This window comes from Orcinus orca, chromosome 10 (assembly GCF_937001465.1).
Source record: "Orcinus orca chromosome 10, mOrcOrc1.1, whole genome shotgun sequence".
Lineage (NCBI taxonomy): Eukaryota > Metazoa > Chordata > Mammalia > Artiodactyla > Delphinidae > Orcinus > Orcinus orca.
In genome coordinates this window covers 39,113,940-39,141,117 of record NC_064568.1, presented here as the reverse complement: position 1 = coordinate 39,141,117, position 27,178 = coordinate 39,113,940, and the positions used below count along the sequence as shown (strand labels likewise).

At 45.2% G+C, this 27,178-nt stretch overlaps 2 protein-coding genes across 4 annotated transcripts in view; both read right to left on the bottom strand.

Annotated features, from left to right (window-relative positions):
• PRKAR2A (protein kinase cAMP-dependent type II regulatory subunit alpha) overlaps positions 1-8,581 on the bottom strand; it is a 77,442-nt gene extending 68,861 nt beyond the window's left edge. The window contains exon 1 of one of the 3 annotated variants that reach the window (XM_004283910.4): positions 8,048-8,581. In XM_004283910.4, the coding sequence (XP_004283958.2) occupies positions 8,048-8,300 (253 nt within the window). In that variant the 5' untranslated portion in view covers positions 8,301-8,581. The remainder of the gene's footprint in view (positions 1-8,047) is intronic. The other 2 variants (XM_049716202.1, XM_049716203.1) reach the window with 2 other exon arrangements.
• A 5,572-nt stretch (positions 8,582-14,153) lies between these two features.
• Positions 14,154-27,178, bottom strand: part of SLC25A20 (solute carrier family 25 member 20) — a 29,345-nt gene continuing 16,320 nt past the window's right edge. The window contains exons 5-9 of the mRNA XM_004283911.3: positions 17,626-17,743; positions 16,867-16,939; positions 16,384-16,493; positions 15,421-15,545; positions 14,154-15,006 (exon numbers count right to left, since the gene is read on the bottom strand). Coding sequence (XP_004283959.1) covers positions 14,944-15,006; positions 15,421-15,545; positions 16,384-16,493; positions 16,867-16,939; positions 17,626-17,743 — 489 coding nt within the window. The 3' untranslated portion in view covers positions 14,154-14,943. The remainder of the gene's footprint in view (positions 15,007-15,420; positions 15,546-16,383; positions 16,494-16,866; positions 16,940-17,625; positions 17,744-27,178) is intronic.

The following is a 27,178-nucleotide window of genomic DNA, read 5'->3' as shown; positions in this document are numbered from 1 at the left end:
ATTCCTCCAGCTCCGTTTTTCGTTCTCAAGACTGCTTTGGCTATTTGGGGTCTTTTGTGTCTCCATACAAATTTTAAGATTTTTTGTTCTAGTTCTGTAAAAAAATGCCATTGGTAATTCAATAGGGATTGCATTGAATCTGTAGATTGCTTTGGGTAGTAGAGCCATTTTCACAGTATTGATTCTTCCAATCCAAGAACGTGGTATATCTCTCCATTTGTTTGTATCATCTTTAATTTCTTTCATCAGTGTCTTACAATTTTCTGCATACAGGTCTTTTGTCCCCCTAGGTAGGTTTATTCCTAGGTATTTTATTCTTTTTGTTGCAATGGTAAATGGGAGTGTTTCCTTAATTTCTATTTGAGACTTTACTTTTCATCATTAGTGCATAGGAATGCAAGAGATTTCTGTGCATTAATTTTGTATCCTGCAGCTTTACCAAATTCATTGATTACCTCTAGTAGTTTTCTGTTGGCATCTTTAGGATTCTCTATGTATAGTATCATGACATCTGCAAACAGTTTTACTTCTTCTTTTCCAACTTGTATTCCTTTTATTTCTCTATTTTCTCTAATTGCCATGGCTAGGACTTCCAAAACTATGTTGAATAATAGTGGTGAGGGCTTCCCTGGTGGCGCAGTGGTTGAGAGTCCGCCTGCTGATGCAGGGGACACAGGTTTGTGCCCTGGTCCGGGAAGATCCCACATGCCATGGAGCGGCTGGGCCCGTGAGCCATGGCCGCTGAGCCTGCGCGTCCGGAGTCTGTGCTCCGCAACGGGAGAGGCCACAACAGCGAGCAGCCCGCGTACCGCAAAACAACAACAAAAAATAGTGGTGAGAGTGGACATTCTTGTCTTGTTCCTGATCTTAGAGGAAATGCTTTCAGTTTTTCACCATTGAGAATGATGTTTGTTGTGGGTTTGTCATATATGGCCTTTATTATGTTGAGGTAGGTTCCCTCTATGCCCACTTTCTGGAGAGTTTTTGTCATAAAAGGGTGTTGAATTTTGTCAAAAGCGTTTTCTGCATCTATTGAGATGATCATATGGGTTTTATTCTTCAATTTGTTAATATGGTGTATCACATTGATTGCCATATATTGAAGACTCCTTGCATGCCTGGGATAAATCCCACTTGATCATAGTGTATGATCCTTTTAATGTGTTGTTGGATTTTGTTTGCTAGTATTTTGTTGAGGATTTTTGCATCTATATTCATCAGTGATATTGGTCTGTAATTTTCTTTTTTTGTAGTATATTTGTCTGGTTTTGGTATCAGGATGATGGTGGCCTCACAGAATGAATTTGGAAGTGCTCCTTCCTCTGCAATTTTTTGGAAGAGTTTGAGAAGGATGAGTGTTAGCTCTTCTCTAAATGTTTGATAGAATTCACCTGTGAAGTCATCTGGTTCTGGACTTTTGTTTGGAGATTGTAAGATTTTTAATCACAGTTTCAATTTCATTACTTGTGATTGGCCTGTTCATATTTTCTGTTTCTTTCTGGTTCAGTCTTGGAAGGCTATACCTTTCTAAAAATTTGTCCAATTCTTCCAGGTTGTCCATTTTATTGGCATGGAGTTGCTTGTAGTAGTCTCTTACGATGCTTTGTACTTCTGCGGTGTCTGTTTAACTTCTCCTTTTTCATTCCTAATTTTATTGTTTTGAGTCCTCTCCCTCTTTTTCTTGATGAGTCTGGCTAATGGTTTATCAATTTTGTTTATCTTCTCAAAGAACCAGCTTTTACTTTTATTGATCTTTGCTATTGTTTTCTTTGTTTCTATTTCATTTATTTCTGCTCTGATCTGTATGATTTCTTTCCTTCTACTAACTTTGGGTTTTGTTTGTTCTTCTTTCTCTAGTTCCTTCAGGTGTAAGGTTAGATTGTTTATTTGAGATTTCTTGTTTCTTGAGGTAGGTTTGTATTGCTATAAACTTCCCTCTTAGAACTGCTTTTGCTGCATCCCATAGGTTTTGGATCGTCGTGTTTTCATTGTCATTTGTCTCTAGGTATTTTTTGATTTCCTCTTTGATTTCTTCAATGATCTCTTGGTTATTTAGTTATGAATTGTTTGTGGTTTTTATGTCTTTCTTCCCTGTAATTGATTTCTAATCTCATAGCATTGTGGTCAGAAAAGACGCTTGATACGATTTCAATTTTCTTAAATTTACTGAGGCTTGATTTGTGACCCAAGATGTGAGATCTATCCTGGAGAATGTTCTGTGTGCACTTGAGAAGAAAGTGCAATCTGCTGTTTTTGGATGGAATGTCCTATAAATATCAATTAAATCTATCTGGTCTATTGTGTCATTTAAAGCTTGTGTTTCCTTATTAATTTTATGTGTGGATGATCTTTCCATTGGTGTAAGTGAGGTGTTAAAATCCCCCACTATTATCATGTTACTGTCGATTTTCTCTTTTAGAGGTGTTAGCAGTTGCCTTATGTATTGAGGTGCTCCTATGTTGCGTGCATATATATTTATAATTGTTATTTCTTCTTGGATTGATCCTTTGATCATTATGTAGTGTTCTTCCTTGTCTCTTGTAACATTCTTTATTTTAAAGCCTATTTTATCTGATATGAGTATTGCTACTCCAGCTTTCTTTTGATTTCCATTTGCATGGAATATCTTTTTCCATCCCCTCACTTTCAGTCTGTATGTGTCCCTAGGTCTGAAGTGGGTCTCTTGTAGACAGCATATATATGGGTCTTGTTTTTGTATCCATTCAGCGAGCCTGTGTCTTTTGGTTGGAGCATTTAATCCATTCAAGTTTAAGGTAATTATCGATATGTATGTTCCTATTACCAATTTCTTAATCCTTTTGGGTTTGTTTTTGTAGGTCCTTTTCTTCTCTTGTGTTTCTCACTTAGAGAAGTTCCTTTAGCATTTGCTGTAGAGCTGGTTTGATGGTGCTGAATTCTCTTAGCTTTTGCTTGTCTGTAAAGCTTTTGATTTCTCCATCAAATCTGAATGAGATCCTTGCTGGGTAGAGTAATCTTGGTTGTAGGTTCTTCCCTTTCATCACTTTAAATATGTCATGCCACTCCCTTCTGGCTTGTAGAGTTTCTGCTGAGAAATCAGCTGTTTACCTTATGGGAGTTCCCTTGTATGTTATTTGTCATTTTTCCCTTGCTGCTTTCAATAATTTTTCTTTGTCTTTAATTTTTGCCAATTTGATTACTATGTGTCTCGGTGTGTTTCTCCTTGGGTTTATCCTGTATGGGACTCTCTGCGCTTCCTGGACTTGGGTGGCTATTTCCTTTCCCATGTTAGGGAAGTTTTCGACTATAATCTCTTCAAATATTTTCTCAGGTCTTTTCTCTCTCTCCTCCTCCTGGGACCCCTATATGTGAATGTTGTTGCATTTAATGTTGTCTCAGAGGTCTCTTAGGCTGTCTTCATTTCTTTTCATTCTTTTTTCTATTCTGTTCTGCAGCAGTGAATTCCACCATACTGTCTTCCAGGTAGGTCACTTATCCGTTCTTCTGCCTCAGTTATTCTGCTATTGATTCCTTCTAGTGTATTTTTCATTTCAGTTATTGTACCGTTCCTCTCTGTTTGTTTGTTCTTTAATTCTTCTGGGTCTTTGTTAAACATTTCTTGCATCTTCTCAATCTTCGCCTCCATTTTTTTTCTGAGGGCCTGGATCATCTTCACTATCATTATTCTGAATTCTTTTTCTGGAAGGTTGCCAATCTCCACTTCATTTAGTTGTTTTTCTGGCGTTTTATCTTGTTCCTTCATCTGGTACATAGCCCTCTGCCTTTTCATCTTGTCTATCTTTCTGTGAATGTGGTTTTTGTTCCACAGGCTGCAGGACTGTTCTTCTTTCTTTTGCTGTCTGCCCTCTAGTGGATGAGGCTATCTAAGAGGCTTGTGCAAGTTTCCTGATGGGAGGGACTGGTGGTGGGTAGAGCTGGCTGTTGCTCTGGTGTGCAGAGCTCAGCAAAACTTTAATCCGCTTGTCTGCTGATGGGTGGGGCTGGGTTCCCTCATTGTTGGTGGTTTGGCCTGAGGCGACCCAACACTAGAGTCTACCTGGGCTCTTTGGTGGAGCTAATGGCAGACTCTGGGAGGGCTCACGCCAAGGGGTACTTCCCAGAACTTCTACTGCCAGTGTCCTTGTCCTCATGGTGAGACACAGACCCCCGCCCCCCACCTCTGCAGGAGACCCTCCAACACTAGCAGGTAGGTCTGGTTCAGTCTCCTATGGGGTCACTGCTCCTTCTCCTGGGTCTCAATGTGCACACTACTTTGTGTGTGTCCTGCAAGAGTTGAGTCTCTGTTTCCCCCAGTCCTGTCGAAGTCCTGCAATCAAATCCCACTAGGCTTCAAAGTCTGATTCTCTAGGAATTCCTCCTCCCTTTGCCGGACCCCCAGGTTGGGAAGCCTGACATTGGGCTCAGAACCTTCACTCCAGTCGGTTGCCTTCTGTGGTATAAGTGTTCTCCCATTTGTGAGTCACCCACCCAGCAGTTATGGATTTGATTTTATTGTGATTGCACCCCTCCTATGGTCTCATTGTGGCTTCTCCTTTGTCTTTGGATGTGGGGTATCTTTTTTGGTGAATTCCAGTGTCTTCCTATCGATGAGCGTTCAGCAGTTAGTTGTGGCTCCGGTGCCCTCGCAAGAGGGAGTGAGAGCACGTCCTTCTACTCCGCCATATTGAACCAATCAAACATTTGTAGTTCTTTAATTTAGAAATTAAAGAAGATCTAAATAAATGGGAAGACATCCCATACTCATAGATCAGAAGACTTAACGTTGTAAAAAGGCAATACTCTCCAAATTAATCTACAAATTCGAAGCAATTTCTGCCAAAATCCCAGATGGCCTCTTTGCAGAAATTGACAAACTAATCCTAAAATTCATATGGAACTGCAAATAGCCAAAACAACTTTGAAAAAGAACAAAGTTGGAGAATTCACATTCCCTGATTCCAAAACTACCACAAATCTACAGTAATCAAACAGTGTAGTAGTGGCATACAGACAGATATATAGATCAATGGAATAGAACCGCGAGTTCAAAACAGGCTCTCACATTTACAGTCAATTGATTTTCAACAAGAGTACCAAGACAATTAAATGGGGAAGGAATAGTCTTTTTATTTTAATTTTTTGTTTTTTTGGGCTGTGTTGGGTCTTCGTTGCTGCGTGTGGGCTTTCTCTAGTTGCAGTGAGCAGGGGCCACTCTTTAGTTGCAGTGCACGGGCTTCTCATCGTGGTGGCTTCTCTTGTTGCAGGGTACAGGCTCTAGGCGTGCGGGCTTCAGTAGTTGCAGCACGCGGGCCCTAGAGCACAGGGACTTCGGTAGTTGCGGCATGTGGTCTCTAGAGTGCACAGGCTTCAGCAGTCGAGGCACATAGGCTCCGTAGTTGTGGCTCGCGGTCTTAGAGCGCAGGCTCACTAGCTATGGCGCACAGGCTTAGCTGCTCCAAGGCATGTGGGATCTTTCAGGACCAGGGATCAAACCCGTTTCCCCTGCACTAGCAGGCAGATTGTTAACCACTGCGCCACCAGGGAAGTCCACCAAGAATAGTCTTTTTAATAAGTGGTGCTGGAACAACTGGATATCCACATATAAAAGAATGAAGTGGAACTTCCCTGGTGGTCCATTGGTAAAGAACCCTCCTTCCAATGCAGGGGACACGAGTTTGATCCCTGGTCAGGGAACTAAAATCCCACATTCCACAGGGCAACTACTGAGCTCACACGCCTCAACTAGCAAACTACAGAGCCCACGCACTCTGGAGCCCCCGCACAACAACTACAGAGCCCACACGCTCTGGAGCCCGCATACCACAACTGAAGAGAGAAAACCCGCACACCACAACTGGAGAGAGAAAACCCGTGTGCCACAACTAGAGAGCCCGCACGCTGCAAGTACTGAGCCCGCGTGCTCTAGAGCCCGCGCACCACGACTAGAGAGAAGCCTGCACACTGCAATGATAGATCCTGCATGCTGCAACGAAGATCCCGTGTGCTACAACTAAGACCCAACACAGCCAAATAAATAAATTTATATTAAAAAAATGTAAAACGACCCACTAAATGACAGAAAATATTTTAAAGTCATATATCTGTTAAAGGATTTGTTTAGAATATACAGAGAACACTTACAACTTAATAATAAAAACACAAATAAACCAATTAAAAAATGGACAAAGGCTCGGAATAGACATTTCTTCAAAGAACATACACAAATGACCGACAAACACATGGAAAGATGCTCAACGTCATTATGGAACTGCAAAGCAAAACTACAGTGAGGTACTATAATACTTCCTACGCACTAGGCTGGCTATCATAATAAAGATAACGAGTGTTGACAAGGATGGGGAGGAATTAGAACCCTCAAGTTTTCTTTATTTTTTTCATAATAGTCATCCTCATGGGTGTGAAGTGGTATCTCACTGTGCGCCATGTATTTTTAAGTTATTATCTGTAAATAGAAGTTCACCTTGTGTTGATTTCTATAATATACTTAGCACAGTCACTGAAGAGATATAAACAAACAAAAAATTTAAATACCAATAAAATAAAGCACAGGGTTACAAAGATTTAAGTCAATTCAACTTTGAAAAAGATATTAAAGAGGACAAAGAATGAAGACATAACATAAAGCTTGTAAACTCTGTTTTACTCATCTGGGACTAATAGCTAAACTACTAATGTTTTGTGTACATAAAAATTGTTGCAAAGCAAGTTACAGCTTTGTGATTTATTGTTATGACAGTGAAATTGTTGAGATTGTTGTGAGATTGTTGTCACGAACCCTATTTTAAAGATAAGTAAATTTGAAATCAAACAGGTTCCACAGCTTGTCTTAGCCCACAAAGCAATTCTGTGACAGAGAGTTGGAAAATAATTTCTGATTTCCAGGTTTAAGGTGAAAAACTCATAATTTAATGTGCATTAAGTCAAGGGAAACATGATAGAGAAATCTCCACTCTTAGCATGAATAAACTTAGGGAAGTTATCCAGAACACTGAAGCTTACAACGTCCAACAGCGATGACCAATAATTAACTCTCTGCCAGCCTAACTTGAATGTGGATTCAACTCAGAACTAGGTTGTTAGGTTTTTTTCAGTATGATCCAATAACACTAACACTCTAACTTTGCCTCTCAAATGTTTTCATTGTTTTGTTAAATTTTGGCTGTTCAAAAGTAGGGTAATTCTATTAAATTGACAAAGCCTATGTTGAAGCAATCACGGAAAATGGAAATGCTTTTTGACTATCTTGCTTAACTCAGATATACAAGTGTTACTTGTCTTCTTTCCTGCACCCCATATGCGAGAAAAAGTTATTGTTTACCCTCACCGAATGTGATCCAATCATTTTAGCCAAATTAAAAAAAAAATATATATATATATATATATATATATATATATATACACACCCAGGGTCAACATTAAGAAATGCATACTCAAGTATTCAAGGGTGAAATACTGGGATATGCTTTAAAATTCTTCAGCAAAGGAGAAAAAAAAAGGTACAAATGAAACATTTGTGACAGATATTCCAACTGTGTAATGTGGGTATTGGCATATAGAAGGTTCATTTCACTTTTCCTATTTTTGTCTATGCTTAAAGTTATTCACAATAACTTTTCACAAAATGAATTCTTTCCAAAGTTACCGTCCTGGTTAGGAAATACGAATCAGTGAATGTGAATGTTCTCTTCGGAACGAAACTGCATGAAGGGTCTCCAGCCGAGGCTAGGTGGCCGTGGGCTCCACGCCCCTCGGGCCCCGCGCCAGCACGCGGGCCGAAAGCGCGCACGTTTCCCTCGAGCTGAACCTCACAACTCGCTCTGTGCGCTCTAGAGCTCGCAGGACCGCCGAGCTCAATTTGGAAGTGGCCCACGCCGCGCTCACGCCGGCGGCTGGGGGAATCCGGACAAACTCCGCTCGAGGGCTCCAAGGTCCCACGGCCCAGTGTTGCGGGCCTGGCCCCCAGCAGCCCCTCCTAGGTCTCTAGAGACCCTCGGCACCGCTCCCTCCGTGCCCCCCACCGCGAACCTCGGCCCAGCCCTCCGCCTACCGTCCAAGTCCTCTTCGTCCTCCGACTCGCTGTCCGCGATCGCATCGGCGACAAGGCCAGGGCCGGGCTCTAGACCCTGGGAGCCGGAAGGAGGGGCGGCGGGCGGGGTGGAGGCTCTGGAGCGGGCCTCGCGTAGGCGGGTGAAGTAGTCCACCGCGAAGTCGACAAGGTCGGGCGGCTGCTGCCGCAACACCTCCACGGTGTAGCCCTGCAGCAGCTCTGTGAGCCCGGGAGGGATCTGGATGTGGCTCATGCCGGCGGCGGCAGGCGGGACCCAGCCGCCGGCGGCCACCGCCTGGACGCTCCCTCACGCCGGACTCTCGCCCCGCGCCCGCGAGGTCCCCTCACGCGCGACCCGGGTCGGGTCTTCCTCGCGCCACGCCGCCCTTTGTCCGGGTCTGCGTTTCAGGGCCGCACCACCCTACACTGCTCCGGCTGGCCTGGTGCCGCCGCCGCTGTCACTAGGCAGCCGCCGCCGCCGCCTCGGGCACAGACGAGCGGGAGAGCTGGATGGGCGGGGCGGGAGCCCAGGTTGTGACGCACGCGGCCGCGGGCGTGCGCGCTCTCGCCGAGCGCCGGCCCTCAGTGCGCGTGCGCCAGTGGGCCGGCCGCCAGCCAGGCTGCCCGGGCAGTCTCCAGTCCAGGGTCAGGAAATGAGTGGTCTACCCGCTAAGCGGCGTCGTTACTGCTTCTCACCTTTCATTTCTAATTTCAATACACTCTAAGATCCAACCGTTTGTCAGCCCTTACTAGGCTACAGGGACACAGCTGAGAGCCAGATGCAAGCATGCACATTACCACCCCGGTGTGGTTCTGGCTATGGTGGAAAACAAGAGGGCCCACTTTAGGGGGGGGACATTCAAGCTGACTCCGAGGCCTGGGTAGGATCTAACCACAGGAAGATCTGGAGGAGAGCCATGTGGGCATAGAGGACAGCAAGAGCAAAGGCATGGTAAAGTCAGAACCACCCTGACCGCTGGGAGGCATAGTGGCATGACCATAGGACCCTCAGAAGTCCAGCAGGAGGTCGTTGAGATGTCAAAGGAGGAAGCCCTTGTAGGTAGTAGGAGTTTCAGTGATATAGTAATTTGGGAGCCAAAGGCAGATAAATAAGGCTGGAAGAACTCAGTAGGCCAAACATGTTCCTTGAGAAAAGGGAATAAACGCCCAGGGCAGGAATGACCACTGTGCCTGTTTCTCCTCTTGAGCATTCCCACCAGGATTCCCAGGACTAGGTCTGCACACGCCTACTCTCCCCATACTTCACCCTGGGCCCTGGGCCAGCATTGCTTGATGGTGTTGAGCAGACCACAAGGCACTGTTACCCTTTGCCCCTGGGGAGAGGGCATAGGCAAACTGGAGAGGCCATGCTATTTCCCAAGCTGCCCGTTCACCCACACCAGATTGGAAGGGAAGAGAAAAAGGTGGAAACCTTCCTGGTATGTCCATACCATAGCCTAGGTACTGACCAAAGGCCCAGTAGGCATAGGACAAAGTCCTCCATGTCTTTGCTGGGCCCAGCCATAAAGTGACTAGAGGTAGCCTTGGGAACCTGTAAGGCATTTGGGATGGTTAAGCTCCACCTGGTAATTACCCAGTATTAATTAAAATCCCCACTTGGACCTCTCATATTGACTTGGCACACAACCAGGAGTTCAGTGCTTCTGGGAACTGAGCTTCTAGAAAGAGGAATACCCGACCCCCACTGACGCAGAAGCCACCCAAGCTCTAGGCCAGGTAAGCCTGTGATTCTAAACAGCAGTGTCTCCCTAAACAAGTTTCTTGACTCCTGGGAGGAGTCCTGGACCATCAACTCTGTTAGGGAAGGGGTAGTGTCCAACTTGTTCCCTGCTGGGTCCTTACTGCACAGTCTTGGAGAAGATTTACTGAATGAATGAATGAATGAATGATAACTTTCCACACAGCAAGAAGAGCCAGTGAAACTGCTCTCCTGACCTCAGGCTCAGAACTAGGATCCTTTGCTTCAAAGCTATGCTTCTGATCTCAGAATATGAAGACTTCACTAAGTACAAGCAATGAGGAGCTGGAGGGACAGAGTACCTCAACTCTTCTCTGCTCGTGGGTAGACTGACCCTTCCAAGTTTTCCAGGAGTCAGCCCATACCCAGGAAACCTGGATGGGACTCCCACTGCACTGCCACACCTGGGGATCTGACCCACTTCAAGCAGTCCTACCACTAACCCTTTGGAAAGGCAAATTCGCAACTCCACTCTCTAGTTTGCCCATTTGTCAGGCTTTACATGTTTGACAGAGGGGCAGGCACCTGTACAGCTAGGACTCTAACTTCAGTTGCAAAATACGGTAGGAGGAGGCTACTCCAGGACTGACAACAGAGCTGGCTGCAGGCAGGTTCTCCCCGTCACTCCAAGGAACCCCTGACAGCCTCTGCCAGAAGGTTGCTCCTCCTGACTTGTTCTCAGATACCCCACAGCTTGGCCATCCATCCATCTAGCAAACATGGCATTCAAAGGCATCCTTAGGCCTGGAGGAAATGAGGGCCATTGAAATCAGGAACCCCATAGCTGCTCCTTACCTGTCTCCAAGACCAGCCTCAAAGTAAGGATGGAGAGCCAGCCTCCAGGTCCAACTTGACTCCCCTCCCCTTGCACCTGGTCCCCAGAGCAGGGATCCATCTCTGCCCCTTCTGGGAAACCCTTCAATAGCAAGGGGAGTTCCAAGGGCCTTCATGAATGCCCAGTTGAGCTGGCAAAAGAATACAGCCCTGGAACAAGACAGAATACGAGGGGCCTGAGCCCCCATCTTCTACCCTTACCCTTCTAGGACCACCTTCATTCAAGCCTGTTCAGCTGCACCACTGGGGGTTACCATGGCAACCAAACCCACAGGCAGCCAGTAACTGGGAAACAGCTGCCAACAGCAAGTAATGGTGGGTAGAAAAGGTCAAGAGCAGAGACCCTCAAAAGCAAGAGAAATACAGCATCCATGGTAGAGAAAAGGAGGCCCTAGAGCCCTGACAGGCGCTCAGCCTACCCCAGTCCTACTCACTACCCAGCATGTAGTCATCATCTTGCACAGACTGCCACACCACCAACCTCAGGCAGACATGGACACGATGGGGCCAGTTCTCAGAAGCGTTCACAACTATGCTGAGTAACACAGGTGGGGCACATGTCTAGTCCAACAGCAGTAAGTCTGGTGAAAATGAACGTGGGTAGGGTACCAACTGCTATTTCTAATGAAACAGTTGTTTCATGTACTCTTTTTTATTTTTTTTAAGATTCTTTTCCCATATAGGCCATTACAGAGTATTGAGTAGAGTTCCCTGTGCTATACAGCAGGTTCTTATTAGTTATCTATTTTATATATAGTAGTGTGTATATGTCAGTCCCAATCTCCCAATTTATTCCTCCCCCTCCCCGTTTCATGTACTCTTGGCAGGTTTATTATTTAAAAGGTTTTTTTCCTCTCCTTCCAGGAAGAAGGTAGATGCCCATACTCCCCCAGACTTCTCTGGAAGACAGCCTGCTCTTGGCCCAGGCCCCCTGGTTTACACACTTTCTGTCCTCTGATGCCCTCTACCTACGTGGGGGACTCAGCTTCAGCAGGAACACCTCCCTCTTCTCTGCCCAAAGGGGCTGCTTCTCTATGCCCCTCCAGTCCCCCACCCGTCTCCTGGGACTTGTTGGTCATCTGACCACCTCTACATGCCAGCTCCCCGGTCCAGTCCTACCAGGATGTTTATTATGTACCACCATCAGTTTCTATTTTGCCTTAGAAACGTCCATTAGCCTCTAGTGGACAGGGGGGAGTGGGGAAGTGGGCTATATTTCCTTTGCCCTAACCCAAGCTGTATTTCAGCCTTCATAATGCCACCCCCATGAGGCCACTGCCTTTGGTCCAGTTATTTTAACAAGCGTCCATGCTCAAGGGAGCAGTTAATTCCTGGGCTGCCTATTTCTGCACCTAAGAGCCAGCCCCTCCCTGGGACACCGTCCTGAGAAAGTGTCAGTCTCTGCAGTGGACCTAGCGTCTGCCTCTAGACATCTCAGGGCAAGAACAGAACCTGGGAAGCAAGGGAGAGCCTGGCTGGAGAGCTACAGGCCTGCATGCTGACTAGAGCAAAGAAAGCAGAAAAAGGAACACTCAGCGAGCACTTGGCCCTGGGGCCTTCCCAGTGCCTGTTGGGACTCTGGGTGCCACCCCTAGCCTGACTCACAGGCCAGCTGCCTGGGCTTTGACCCTACAGTACAGACAGGCCTCTTGGAGTTTAGATCAAGCAGTCTGACGACAGCCTCTGATAGCATCACAAGCCTTTCTTCAGGCCTGTGGACACCCAGACACTACTCTATTGTCCACACTCTGTTATCAATTGGCCAATGATCTTGGTAGATCAGTTTACCCTGTCTGAGCTTTGGCTTCCAGATCTCAAAATGGGGGTATAAATCACTACCCATTAAACACTGAGTTACATGGGGTAAAGAGATGAGAATGAATCCATGAAGCAGCTGGAAAACGAATAAGGGGTTCTAGCCTCAAAAGAATTGTGGTGAAAGAACTGTGGGTAGAGATGCTATGACCTTACAGCAGAAATGGTGCTACTATTGCTTCTAATAGGTTAAAACAACCTGCCCTCTGTCCTTTACCTTTGACGCGATCATACTCTTCTTCGTGCCTGGATGAGGCTGTTATCACTGGCTGGTTGTTGTAACAATCACTGGCTTCTACTTAAGGCTGACTGTGACAGTCCGAGCAATTGCTTGGGAGGGCCCCAATCTCTCCCCTACCCATACCCCCAGTCAGGGAGAGAAGAGATATATCAGGAACAGGTGGCATTTCAAAGTGCATCATAAACAGAAAGTGCCAGCCAGGAGGGAGTTACTCACCATCTGCTCTGCTCCCTTCACAAATATGCCTCCAGGCACTTCCTTATTAGACTTAACATCTATTGAATACCCAAAGGAGTAGAAGAATTTACCACCACTAATATCAAGGAATCCAAATATTCCATTTTAAAATGGAAGTTGTTTCAAAGGGTAAATTATCCAGAAGCAGAGACTGTAAAAGTGATCCTGAGCCATGGGAATGGCTGGCATTTGGTTAGAATGCAAATGCACTCAGAGGAGCTCCTGGGAAAAGGCCGAGGTTTCAGGACTGTCTCAAGGACTGGGCAGTGCCTAGAAGAGCTCCAGGAGACACATACGTGGCCATCTCCAAATCAGTGAGAGATTAAACAAAGATATCCTGCAGCATGAGAGGGGAAAAGCATAACACTGAATTAATCTTCCCAGGCAGAGTGCACACAATTTTCATCCCTAAAATTGTTATTTTTTTACTTGACCATCAACCAGAAATATCTTCCCAGAAATAAATTCTCCTTCCTTAAACCACCAAATCTTCAGCTTCCAGCCAGCTTGGCCACACCCACTCCCAGATGGGGGTGGGTCCCTTCCCCTCTCACCCATTTACACTGAGTGATAGCTCTAAAGCCAAAGTCCAAGGATCTCTGTGCAGCTGCAGTGAGGCGGGAAGTGCCAGAACTGTGACTGCCAGATGGAACAACACCAGAGAAGCCCAGCTCTGGTAGCCTCTCCCTCCCCCAGCCAAGGACAGACTAGCTTGTGACTCTCCATTATGACTCCCTCACCTCCTCCAGCTGCACCTGGTCATCATCATCAGCCTGATTAGTAATTCCAGACATCAGATCACACAGTGACCCCAAAGTACATATGAAAACTCAGGATTGCTTTTGGCCTTTTAGAACAATTGACTCTCCATCCGTCAGCTAAGACACCCATGGCTGAGGGCAGAGAGGTGAAGGAATGAAGGGATGGGCTTCAGGCTCGACCCTGTGGGGGCCTGCATGCCAGGCTTGCACTGAGAGCTATGGGAACAGTTACCAATCACATTGCCCCATCGCACCCCACCCCACCTCACCCTCCAGCAGCTGGAGCTGGGGCAGTCAGGGAAGGCTGGGCTGGCCAAAACTTGCTCCTCTTTCTCTTGCTAGAACCCCTGCCTGAAGAACCAGGGAAGGATACTGGATCCCTAACAGCCTTCACCAAGGCCACAGAGGCTGCTTGCTGAAATGACCCAGAATCAAAAGAAAAAAATTTCACACAATGCAAAAATTAGAAACAATATTTATTATTTCCTGTTAAAATAGGATGCTCTCATGAGAAAAGAGTGTGCAAAAAGAGCCTTCCTACACCCTGGGCTTTCTCACTTATCCTAGCAAGCTGGGACTGTCGGTTCAAAATTCTCCTCCTCACTGTGTAGGAGGGAGAGCGCTCCACCTACTCCTGGAAATTAGGCTACTCTAGTTTTAATTTTGATTACTTGCATGCATTAAAAAAAAAAAAACCTGACTGTTAACAGGCTATCTACCCCTAGGCACATTTGCTCAGTCCACTTGGACACACAGATGTGGGCCTCAAGTCCACATTCCCATGTGCAGGCCAGGATTAGATGATACCCCGGAAATCTGGTGAGTGTTCCTGGCTAGGGATCAAAGAAGGCCCCAGTTCCTGGTCAGATGGCTGAAAACATGCATAGTGTCTCCAGTGAGAGGCTGAGATTCCCTCTTTCTCAAGGAGTATTTTGGGTGTAGTAGGGCCAGTGGTCAACTAGTAGACAGCATTCTGGCCACAGACAGTATCTGGTCTAGAAGCTACTTACTCCATCTCCAAATCCTCATGAGTTCCCTTAAATTGACTAGAGTGGATTCAAGTTGCAAAATGGCAAATTATACCAGGAAGAGGATGTCATTAAGACAATGGTCTCAACCATTGAGTCCGTGCACAGAGCTCACATCCCACCATGCCCCTCCCCTCACACTTCAGGACAGCCTAGTCCTGCCCACTGTTCCTCCTCGATGACAGCTTCCAGCATCCTAAAGCCTTGAGCAGCCTTCAGCCTCACAAGTTGGGCATGGCCCAATTAAGGAACTTCATGGCAACTTCAAAGCCGAGGAAACAGGCCTGAGAAGGGGTTGGAAGGAAGAGAAAAGCCAACAGGAGTTGTGACTATTCACAGAGACCCCAGCACTGTGCTTGACTGGCCCTGTCAGGACCAAAACCCCTTCCTAATCTCCCACCTCAGGTCACAGAATCAAGCTATGCTTTCTCATTCCTAAAAGGGAAAGAAAATGCATGTCCCCAAACTGCCCACTTCTGATGGCCAGGCCAGGAAATCAAAGCTCCTCACCTCAGAGGATCACAAAGGCAAATCTTCCTGACAGTTTCAGGAAAGGGAACAAATAAGGAGGCTCTGACTGAGGGTGGGATTTGGAAAAACTGAGCCCCCAATTCAATCCCAGAAGCAAGCAAAAGTCAGCCCACCTGCACCCTGCTCTGAGCCCCAAAGGGAAAGCACAGCCCCTGCCAGTCACTCACCGCATTGGCTGGGAAGGCTCGGATCATCACTGCATTGAACCCCTTATACAAGGATGTGATTCCTTCATTCCGGATCAGCTCCCTCAGCACATCTCTGAAGCCATTAGGATATTTCCCAGGAGGTGCTGTGGGCAGAAAGCAACTGTTAAGGCTTCAGGAAGCTTCCTGACCTGACCATGGTGACCTACATGGGGACAATATTGTAGTCAAGTCTTCCTGCAGGGCCACAGCACCAGCGAGAGGACACTTTGCAGGTCATCTGGGACCAGTCCACAGACAACACACTTCACCTTGGGACAAACAAATACAAATGTCTGGATTACTGGTGCCAAGGGAGTGGAGAAGGGAATGAAGAATGAAACAGTCCTTCTGCTCATGTGAGGGAAGGAAGGTTGATTTGACTTCTTCTCTACTATTTTTCTTTTTTTGGGCCACGCTGCACGGCATGTGGGATCTTAGTTCCCTGACCAGGGACTGAACGTGTGCCCCCTGCAGTGGAAGCGAGGAGTCTTAACCACTGGACTGCCAGGGAAGTTCTTCTCTCACTTATTTTATGTTTAGGCTGACAAGAAAATGAGTCTAGGGGCTTCCCTGGTGGCGCAGTGGTTGAGAGTCTGCCTGCCGATGCAGGGGACACGGGTTCGTGCCCCAGTCCGGGAAGATCCCACATGCTGCAGAGCAGCTAGGCCCGTGAGCCACGGCTGCTGAGCCTGCGTATCCGGAGCCTGTGCTCCACAACGGGAGAGGCCACAGCAGTGAGAGGCCCGCGTACTGCAAAAAAAAAAGAAAATGAGTCTAGCATTCCTAGAACACAAATGACTGCAAGGGAGAATGTTGGCCAGAGAGATGCTGAGTGCTACTGTGGAGATTGAGTATCCCTAGGGCCTTAAGAACTCTGTACCACAGGGGCAACCAGTTCTGGGACCCACTCCAACCCCATCTACGCTACTCTCCTCTACTAACCAGTCTGGAAGCGGGACTTGAGCACGTCTGGAGGGATTGCCACAGCCCAGTTGAAGATCCCTGCGATGCCCCCAGCCACCAGGATCCGAGGCACGCTGAGCTCATTGACACTGCAGAATACCAAACAGCCCCAGTCAGACAAAGGCTGTGACAGTGGTGTTCAGTCCATCCCTCCTGTGCAGACAGGGCAGCCACAGAGAGGGAGAAACTGGCTGGAGGGAGGAGGTCCAAGGCCAAAGCTCCTGTGACATGGTAGCTGCCACTCGTTGAAGGAGGTTTCATGCACTTGTTTCAAACACTTCCTCCACCGGGTGAGGCACAGGGTAAAGGGTATTAGTTTTAGCTGGGCCTCAGCAGCAACAATAGGGAAGTGGACATGGAGACAGAAGCAAGTCCCACTTCTGCCTTCAGATCCACTAACAGGAAATGGCAACCTACCCATGATTGGGCAAAGTGGCTTCTAAGTTCTTCTGTTCTCCTCACCTCTTTTCCTCTGGAGTTAAGATATTTTTCAGCCATTCATATGTCATGAAATACATCCCACTGGCTGGAACATCTGTTAGTGGCAATAAAGAGGTAAATTAAATGATATAAAAATTCTCGCAGATTTCCTGATCTTAGAAGGACCAAGCTTGGCTTTGGACCCTTGAAGGTTTCCTGAGAAGCTCCTCAGCAGCACTTCCTATTTGCAATAATCACTTTGCAGTGACCAGATGCTGCTCTGGGGCGAGCACTGGTGTGAGTGAGCGCTAACATGCACGACATTATTTCATCTTCAAAGGCCCTCTGAGTGGTCCACACTAATATGCCCACTCCAAGCAGTTATAAACGAGCTAACATCTGGCCTTCCCCCAAGCTGTCATCTCAGGACAAGGGTTGAGCTGTCTCTGCCTCTTCTATTGCCACCCCAATAGGACATGCCTCTCAAGCCAAAAAGAGCTCCACTGCTCCTAAGTCATTCTTTCTTCCCACTCATCCCTCCAGTCACGATTTCCACTTGCTACTCCCCTCCGACTGCCAAGCTCATGATTTCCATCCTTGACGGCCAGCCTATCAGAAGGATGGAGGGTCCCCCCCATCCTCATGTGTGTCCATGCTGGCCAGAGGTAAGATGGCCTAAAACCAGGACACACAGTGCCAGCCCTGTCAGAGCTGTGGCATGTATGGTGCCAAGGCTCGTCGGGAGATCCAGGCAAGACCCTCTGTGGCAAATCACCTCAGATGGAGGGCCTCAAAGGTTACCTCGCATGAGGGTGAGCACAGTCCCCTTGTAGATGCCTCGGATCCCAGCCTCCTTGTATAGCTTCTTTACACAGTCCAAGGCACCAGTATACTTGGTCTCCCCTGAAGAAGCTTGAATCTGAGAGGGAGGAAAGAGTCATCAAGTCAGCAACAGCAACATCAAAGTCAACAAACCTAGCAGGTTACAGAAGATTACATAGTGAGTGTGGGAGTGGTCATTATGCATTAGACCAATGAAATAATATAACTATCATTGTCAAATCGATAGTTATTTAGAAGGTACAATATTGGTGGAAGTTACTATGAAATAAGGCTAGGTGAATATATGACAAAATATAAACAAATTGACTAGAAAAAAAAATCAACAGAGGAGATGGAAAATACGTTGAAAAATAAGTTCCCAAATACAAGAGCATTCCCGATAAAGCTAGTTGGAAAAATAAAAAAAGCTAGTTGCCAGTCTAGAAGGGAGGAGACAAATACTTCAGTCAATCACTTATTCCTTCAACAAATATCCACTGACTACTAAATCCACTCCAAGCTCTAACTGATCATGAAGCTTGGTTAAAAGAAGGTGAACTGGAAATTGTATTCAGAGCTCTAAATGCCTGGATAGAGGTCCTGTGTAGAGCCAGGAGAGGGCCAAGGAGAGGCCCCCTATCCTAGTCTCTGGGCTCCAGGGCCTAAGAGCCAAGAGCCTGAGGGCAGGCAGGAGGTATCCCACAAAAGATCTGAGAGAAAGACAGCCCCATGTAGGATCCACAGCAAGTACAGAGTCAAGAGGAATCCGAACACACAAGGGCATCAACCAAAGAGTAGTTAAAGCTGGAAAGAGAGTTCAGATTTAATAGTTCCAAGGAGAAATACTTACAAAATAAATATATAAGTCCAATAAATTTTTGTACATACAAACAATAACTAGTTGAAAAATAATGGAAAAGAATCCCATTCTAATAGCAATAAAGAATTATACTCCAGGGCTTCCTTGGTGGCACAGTGGTTGAGAGTCCGCCTGCCGATGCAGGGGACACGGGTTCATGCTCCGGTCTGGGAAGATCCCACATGCTGCGGAGCGGCTAGGCCCGTGAGCCATGGCCGCTGAGCCTGCGCGTCGGAGTCTGTGCTCCGCAACGGGAGAGGCCACAACAGTGAGAGGCCCGCGAACCGCAAAAAAAATAAATAAATCAAGTTTTCTTGAAGGGGCACCTGCACCTAATCCAGAACTCTCCATAATGCTAGAAATATGACAGTCCATGTTCATTGGTCTAATATTGCATATTTAGGTGAAATATTCCTTACCGTGCAACCTCTCGGTATTTTTTATTAGGTACCTAATAACTTCAATGAGTACAAGATAAATAATTGCGTGGACTCAAGAGTTTTAAAGGCTGTTCTTTAAAATGAGTGCCTACCTTCATGAAATCTGCAATGTCTTAAACTAGCTCTTCTTATAGAGCTTGGCTTGTACTGGAGAAGAAAATCAAGTCTATGAGATTCCCAAGAGCAAAAACGTGGCCTTGTTGATCATGATATCTCTAGCCCCTTGCCAGGAATATAGTAGGTATGACTAGAAATTTATTAGTTAAATTAAGGTAGAAAAATCAATTCATAGTCAACTTTCAAGTAGCAAAACTTGAATACGCTAGATAGTACACAATGTCTCCTAAACTGATTTACATGTCTAAACTCAAGTTAAGCATTCCTTTAAATACATTGATCTGTGTTCCTCTGATAAAGTTACAGAAATACTTCTTCCAGTTTCTGTTTTTCCAATGAAATCACAGGAGGTGTGACTTGTTTAAGGAATAAAGAATGTTCTTAGGAAAAGGAAAAAAAAGCAATAAAATATATGTGCATCAAGCAATAGGATTTGTGTAAATAAAACTCTAAAACCTTTCCAAGGGACATAAAAGAAGAGGTAAATAAAAAGAGAGTCATAGTTCTGTTAGGAAAAGTTTTCAATCAGGAAGATGTCAATTTTTCTAAAAATAATAAATTTAAGACAATGTCAACTGAGTATCAATGTTTTGGTTTTTTTTTTTTAAATATAACTTCCCCAGATGATCCCAGCACATGTGAGCCTGGTGTATCTGAGGAATGGCACAGAGGCCCACGTTATCAGAGGATGTTGGAGCTGACTCACAGTGACCTGGGGGGCCAAAGAGGACTGGGCATGGAATTGACATATTAACAGAATTTTCTCACTTATGTGTGGTATAGACTGTAAGCAGGGAAACAAGTGAGGAGGCCCTCACAGTCATCCAGGCCAGTGCTGAAGGTGACCTGGAGCAATGTAGTTGCAATGGAGGTGATGGGACAGGATAGATTTGTGATATTTTGAAAGCCAGCTTAACTGTTCAACAAATAGGATATGTACAGTGAGATCAAGTGTACAATCTAGGAGAACTCCTGGGTTTTAGGGCTGAACAACTAGATAGATGGTATTGCCACCAACCGAGCTACAGAAGGTTGTAGATAAAGCAGGTATTGAGGAAGACCAGGAGTTCAGTTTTGCACATGGTGACTCTGAGGTGCCTACTAGCATCCAACGGAAATGTTGGATAAACTAGTCCAGAGTTCAGGAAAAGTCTGAGTTGGAGACATAAACTGGAAAATCATTATTATACAGATGGTGTCTAAAGGTCATGAGACAAGAAGAAATCATCAACAAGATGAGTATAATATGACTGAGCCTTGTGCACATGAACATTAAAAGATTGAGAAGATGAGGATAAACCAACAACGGACATAGAAAAGGAGCAGCCAAGTAGGTAGGAGGAAAGTCAGGAGAGAAGCCAAGTGAAGATAGATCTTCAAGGAAGATGGGGGACCAGCTGAGTCCAATTCTGTTTATGGATCAAGATGGATCAATGTCCAGGCCCAAGAACTGAACATTGGATTTAGTGTAAAAGTCACTGGTGGAACATCTCTGGTGGTCCAGTGGTTAAGAATCTGCCTTCCAGTGCAGGGGATGTGGGTTCGATCCCTGGTTGGGGAACTAAGATCCCACATGCCACGGGGCAACTAAGGCCACCTGCTGCAACTAGAAAGAAGCCCATGTGCCATAACAAAGAGCCCGCACACTGCAACTAAGACCCGACGCAGCCAAAAATAAATTAATTAATTAAAAAAATTTTTAAAACAAGGTCACTGGTGATCTTGACAAAAGTACTTTTGTTGGAGTTGTGAGGCAAAAGCCAGTCTGATGTGCGTTTGACAATTAGAGAAGGGGGACTAGAGACAAAGAGTAGGAAAAAAACAGAAAACTTTTTCAAAGAATTTTGATGTAAAGGGGAGCAAAGACAGGAAGCACAGAAATAGATGTGGAAGGTAAAATAGAGAGAAGTTTGTATTTTTAAGGTGAAAATACAAGAATATTTACGCTTTTATTGCTGAAGAGAACAATCCGTTGGAGAGCAAAAACTGATGTTCAAGGAGAGAGAAAGAAGAATTGTTGAAGCAAGGTCTCTGGATGGGCAAGAGGGGATAGGATGTGGGGTCAAACAGAAGCATGGGCCATTCGTGGTGGAAATAGCCAGGCAGCCACAGATGTAGTTAGATGCCAGTGAGTGAGTGGAGGCAGTGGAGGGCATCTGGTAAAGTCCTCCTCTGGTGGTTTCAGTTTTCTCAGTGAAGTAGAAAGCCAGGGGACTTCCCTGGTGGTGCAGTGGTTAAGAATCCACCTGCCAATGCAGGGGACACGGGTTCGAGCCCTGGTCCGGGAAGATCCCACATGCCATGGAGCAACTAAGCCTGTGCGCCACAACTACTGAGCGTGCGCTCTAGAGCCCATGAGCCACAACTACTGAGCCCGCATGCCACAACTACTGAAGCCCGCACACCTAGAGCCCATGCTCTGCAACAAGAGAAGCCACCGCAATGAGAAGCCTGCGCACTGCAACGAAGAGTAGCCCCCACTTGCCGCAACTAGAGAAAGCCCGTGCACAGCAACAAAGACTCAACGCAGCCAAAAATAAATAAATAAATTAATAATAATAATTTTTAAAAGCCAGGTCATCTCCTGAGAGGGTAGGGGTTTGAGAAGAGAAGAGAGTCACAAAGTAGTAACCCAGCAGAGTGGAGGAGTACAAGGGAAGAATATGGATGGGGACTGTCTCATCTAGGAGCAGAAAAGGACTTCAGGCATAAAAGAGATGGAAGAAGCCATGATGGAAAAGACTAAGGGACAAGGCTACTGAAAACAAGCAGTCCCTAACTCAAAATCAATATACAGACGTCTAAGAAGCATTTTCCCAATCTTCCTGCTAAGTACAACAAAAAACTCTAGACATTATTTGTTTTAAAAAAATATAAGAGGACTCTGAAAGTTTGGAGAGAAGAAGCAGACTGGCTAGGGACCTTGGGACTTAAGCAATGACATAGTGGTGAGTCCCCTGGATTTTTTTTTTTTTTTTTTTTTTGTGGTACGCGGGCCTCTCACTGTTGTGGCCTCTCCCGTTGTGGAGCACAGGCTCCGGATGCGCAGGCTCAGCGGCCATGGCTCACGGGCCCAGCCAGTCCACAGAATGTGGGATCTTCCTGGACTGGGGCACGAACCCGTGTCCCCTGCATCGGCAGGCAGTCTCTCAACCACTGCGCCACCAGGGAAGCCCCCTGGATTTTCTTTTTTGATGTATCTCAGACTTAAAGCAGAAGAAACTGGCAATCCAGGAATACCAAGAAGCACAGATCAAAAAGAAGCCTCAACAAAAGCCTGCATTCTCTAGACAAAGGACCAGAAAAGGAACAGCCTAGAAAGACAGAAAATCTTTAGACAAAAAACACTCTACTCCAGCCATACACCATAGAAAAAACTGTGGCCTCACCCTCTTCCACACCAGCAAAGACCCTGTGGGGAGCCCAGACTTCCACCTTCGCAGGGCTGTAACAAGGTACCCAATATGCTACCTGGGTGGAGTCAGAAAAGGCCAAGTACAGAATAAGGACTTTCATCCCTGAGAGCCTGTAATCATCACCCTTCTGTCCTGTGGTGTCAGTAGAGACACTGGAACTCCCACATCCACCCAGCAGTAAAAAGAAGTGCCCCACCCTCAAGTGTCAACAGAGGTCGAGTGGGTCACCTAGACTTCCACTTCCACTTGGCAGTAATGAGGCAGCATCCCTCCCTTCCTACTGGAGTGGTGTCAAAGAAAGCCAACTAAAATGGAAAGATTAAATAGGATCCAGAATCTCAATAAAGTATGCAAATATCCGGGTTCCAACTGGAAATCACACAACATGTCCAAACCCAGGAAGATCTCAAACTGAAAGAAAAAAGAAGCAATAGATGCCAATACCAAGATGACAGAGATGTTAGAATTATCTGACAAAGATTTTAAACCAGCCATTGTAAAAATCCTTCAACGAGTAATTATTAATATGCTTGAAACAGATTAAAAAAATTAGAAAGCCACAGCAAATAAATAAAATATCAGCACAGAAACAGAAGATATGAGGAAGAACCAAGTGGAAGTTTTAGAATTGAAAAATACAACCGAGGGCTTCCCTGGTGGCACAGTGGTTGAGAGTCCGCCTGCCGATGCAGGGGACACAGGTTCGTGCCCCGGTCCGGGAAGATCCCACATGCCGCAGAGCGGCTAGGCCCGTGAGCCATGGCCGCTGAGCCTGCGAGTCCGGAGCCTGTGCTCCGCAACAGGAGAGGCCACAACAGTGAGAGGCCCGCGTACTGCAAAAAAAAAAAAAAGAAAAATACAACCAAAATAAAAAGCTCAGTGGGGACTTCCCTGGTGGTGCAGTGGTTAAGAATCCGCCTGCCAATGCAGGGGACACAGGTTCAAGCCCTGGTCCGGGAAGATCCCACATGCTGCACAGCAACTAAGCCCATGTGCCACAACTACTGAGCCTGCGCTCTAGAGCCCATGAGCCACAACTACTGAGCTCACATGCCACAACTACTGAAGCCCGTGTGCCTAAAGCCCAAGCTCCGCAACAAGAGAAACCACTGCAACGAGAATCCCGCATGAAGAGTAGCCCCCCATTGACGAAACTAGAGAAAGCCCACATGCAGCAACGAAGACCCAACGCAACGAAAGAAAGAAAAGAAAGAAAGAAAGAAAGAGAGAAAGAAAGAAAGAAAGAAAGGGAAAAGAACTGTAATCCAGAACCCTACGTCAAGTGAAAATATTCTTCAGGAATAAAGGGGAAATGAGGCATTCGTAGATGAAGGAAAACTGAGAGACTTTGTCATTCACTGACCTTCCCCAAAAGAATGGCTGAAGGAAGTTCTTTTAATAGAAAAGAAACTCTAAAAGAAGGAACCCTGGAACACCAGGAAGGAAGAAAGAACATAGTAAGCAAAAATATGGGATATTATATAATGGTAATGTGAGGGACATTACATAGTGATAAAAGGGCCAATCCACTAAGAAGACATAGCAATCCTAAATGTGTATACATTATACAAAAAAGCTGCAAACTATGTGAAGCAAAACTGATAGAACTGAAAGAAGAAACAAACAAACTCACAATTACAGTTGGAGATTTCAAATTCCTCCATCAACAAATAGGTAGAACAACTAGACAGAAAATCATCAAGGATAGAGAAGAACTCAACAACACCATCAACCAACAGGATATAATCGACATTTATAGATTACTCCACCAAATGACAGCAGAACACACACTCTTTTCAAATGCCCATGGAACATGGACCAGGATAAACCATATCCAAGGCCATAAACCTCAAGAAATTTAAAAGAATGTAAATAATACAGAATATGTTTTCCACTCACAATGGACTCAAACTAGAAATCAATAATCTCCAACACTTGAAAACTGAACAACACTCTCCTAAGTAATTAAAAAGGAAGTCTCAAAGGAAATTAGAAAACACACTGAACTGGGACTTCCCTGGTGGTCCAGTGGCTAAGACTCCATGCTCTCAATACAGGGGGCCTGGGTTCGACCCCTAGTCAGGGAACTAGATCCCACATGCCACAACTAAAAGTTTTCATGCCACAACTAAAACATCCTGCATGCTGCAACTAAGACCCGACACAGAAAGAAAGAAAGAAAGAAAGGAAAGAAAGGAAAGAAAGGAAAGAAAGGAAGAAAGAAAGAAAGAAAGAAAGAAAGAAAGAAAGAAAGAAAGAAAGAAAGAAAGAAAGAAAGAAAGAAAGAAAGAAAAAGAAAGAAAGAAAGAAAGAAAGAAAGAAAACACACTGAACTGACTGAAACAAATGTTCTAAACAAATGGAGAGATATAACATGTCCATGTATTGGAAGACTCAAAATAATGTGTTAATTCTACCCAAATTGACCTATAGGTTTAACATAATCTCAGCAAGATTTTTCTCAATTTTCTAAATTACCCTAAAATTTACATAGAAATATTGGGTTGGCCAAAAAGTTTTCTGTAAGATGTTATGGAAAAACCCGAGTGAACTTTTTGGCCAACCCAATACAAAGGAATTAGAATAGCTAGAACAATTTTTTTTCATTAATTAATTAATTTATTTATTTTTGGCTGTGTTGGGTCTTCATTGCTACACGCGGGCTTTCTCCAGTTGCGGCAAGCGGGAGCTACTCTTCGTTGCGGTGCGTGGGGCTTCTCATTGCGGTGGCTTCTCCTGTTGTGAAGCAGCACAGGCTTCAGTAGTTGTGGCACACGAGTTCAGTAGTTGTGGTTCTCAGGCTCTAGAGCAGAGGCTGAGCAGTTGTGGTGCATGGGCTTAGTTGCTCCGAGGCATGTGAGATCTTCCCGGACCAGGGCTCGAACCCGTGTCCCCTGTGTTGGCAGGCGGATTCTTAACCACTGCGCCACCAGGGAAGTCCCCATTTTTTTTAAAAGAATAAAGTGGGAGGCATCAGTCTAGTCAATTTCAAGACTTAGTACATGGCTATACTAATCAAGACTGTGTAGTATTCGTGAAGGGACAGAAGCATAAATCAATGGAAGAAACTAGAGTACCCAGAAGTAGACCCACACAAATATGCCCAACTGATTTTTAACAAAGATGCAAACACAATTCAGTGGAAGAAAGATAAGTCTCTTCAGCAAATGGTACGGTGCAATTGGACAGCCCTAGGGAAAAGAAAAAAAAAAAAGAACTCTGACCTAATTTTCATACATAATACAAATATTAACTCAAAATGGAGTCACAGACTTAAATGTAAAAGGTAAACTATAGATAAAACTTTTGGAAAAAACATATTAGAAAATCTTTGGGATTGCAGGCTAGGTAAAGAGTTCTTAAGACCTAATGCCCCAAACACCCAAAACCCAATCCATAAAAGAAAAATTAACAAACTGGACTTCATCAAAATTTAAAATGTTTGCTCAAAAGACTCTTTTGAGAGGATGAAAAGACAAACTATAGACTAGGAGAAAATATTTGCAAACCACATATCTGACAAAGCACTAGTATCTAGAATAAAGGACTCTCAAAACTCAATAATAAAAAAACAAATGGGCTTCCCTGGTGGTGCAGTGGTTGAGAGTCCGCCTGCCGATGCAGGGGACACGGGTTCGTGCCCCGGTCCGGGAAGATCCCACATGCTGCGGAGCAGCTGGGCCTGTGAGCCATGGCCGTTGAGCCTGCACGTCCGGAGTCTGTGCTCCACAAAAGGGAGAGGCCACAACAGTGAGAGGCCCACATACCACAAAACAAACAAACAAACAAACAAATAATCCAATTAGAAATGGGCAAAACACATGAACAAACATTTCACCAAACAGGATATACATATAGCAAATGAGCACAGGAAAGGATGTTCAACATCCTCAGCTATTAGGAAAATACAAATTAAATGAGATATCACTACACACCTATCAGAATGGCTAAAATTAAGAACAGTGACAACACCAAATGTTGGTGAGGATGCAGAGAAACTGGATCACTCATATATTGCTGGTGGAAATGTAAAATGATATAGCTACTCTGAAAAAACTGTTTGGTAGTTTCTTTAAAAACTAACACACATGGGACTTCCCTGGAGATCCAGTGGTTAAGACTCCACGCTTCCACTTCAGGGTACACAGGTTTGATCCCTGATGGGGGAACTAAGATTCCACATGCTGGTGCGGTGTGGCCAAAAAAACCCAAAGAAACCCCCACTAAACATGCAACTACCACATGACTCAGCAATTATACTCCTGGGCATTTATCCCAGAGAAATGAAGACTGATTTTCTCAGAAAAACCTCTGTACATGAATGTTTATAGCTTCTTTATTTATAATAGCCAAAAACTGAAAACAACCCAGATGTCCTTCAATGGATGAAAAGTTAAACATATTTCTAGTACATCCACACCATGGACTACTGAAAAGGAATGAACTATTCATATAAGCAACAATCTGTATGAATCTCCAGAAAATTAGGTTGAGTTGAAAAAGCCAATCTGAAAAGTTTACATACTGTATAGTTCCATTTATATAAGTCTTGAAATTACAGGCTTATAGAATTCAGATTAGTGGTTGCTGGGGTGGTTAAGGACTGGAGTGGGGTACGAGAAGTGAATGTGGCTATTAAAGGGCTACATGAAGGATCCTTGGCATGTTGGAATTGTTCTGTATCTTGACTGTAACAATGT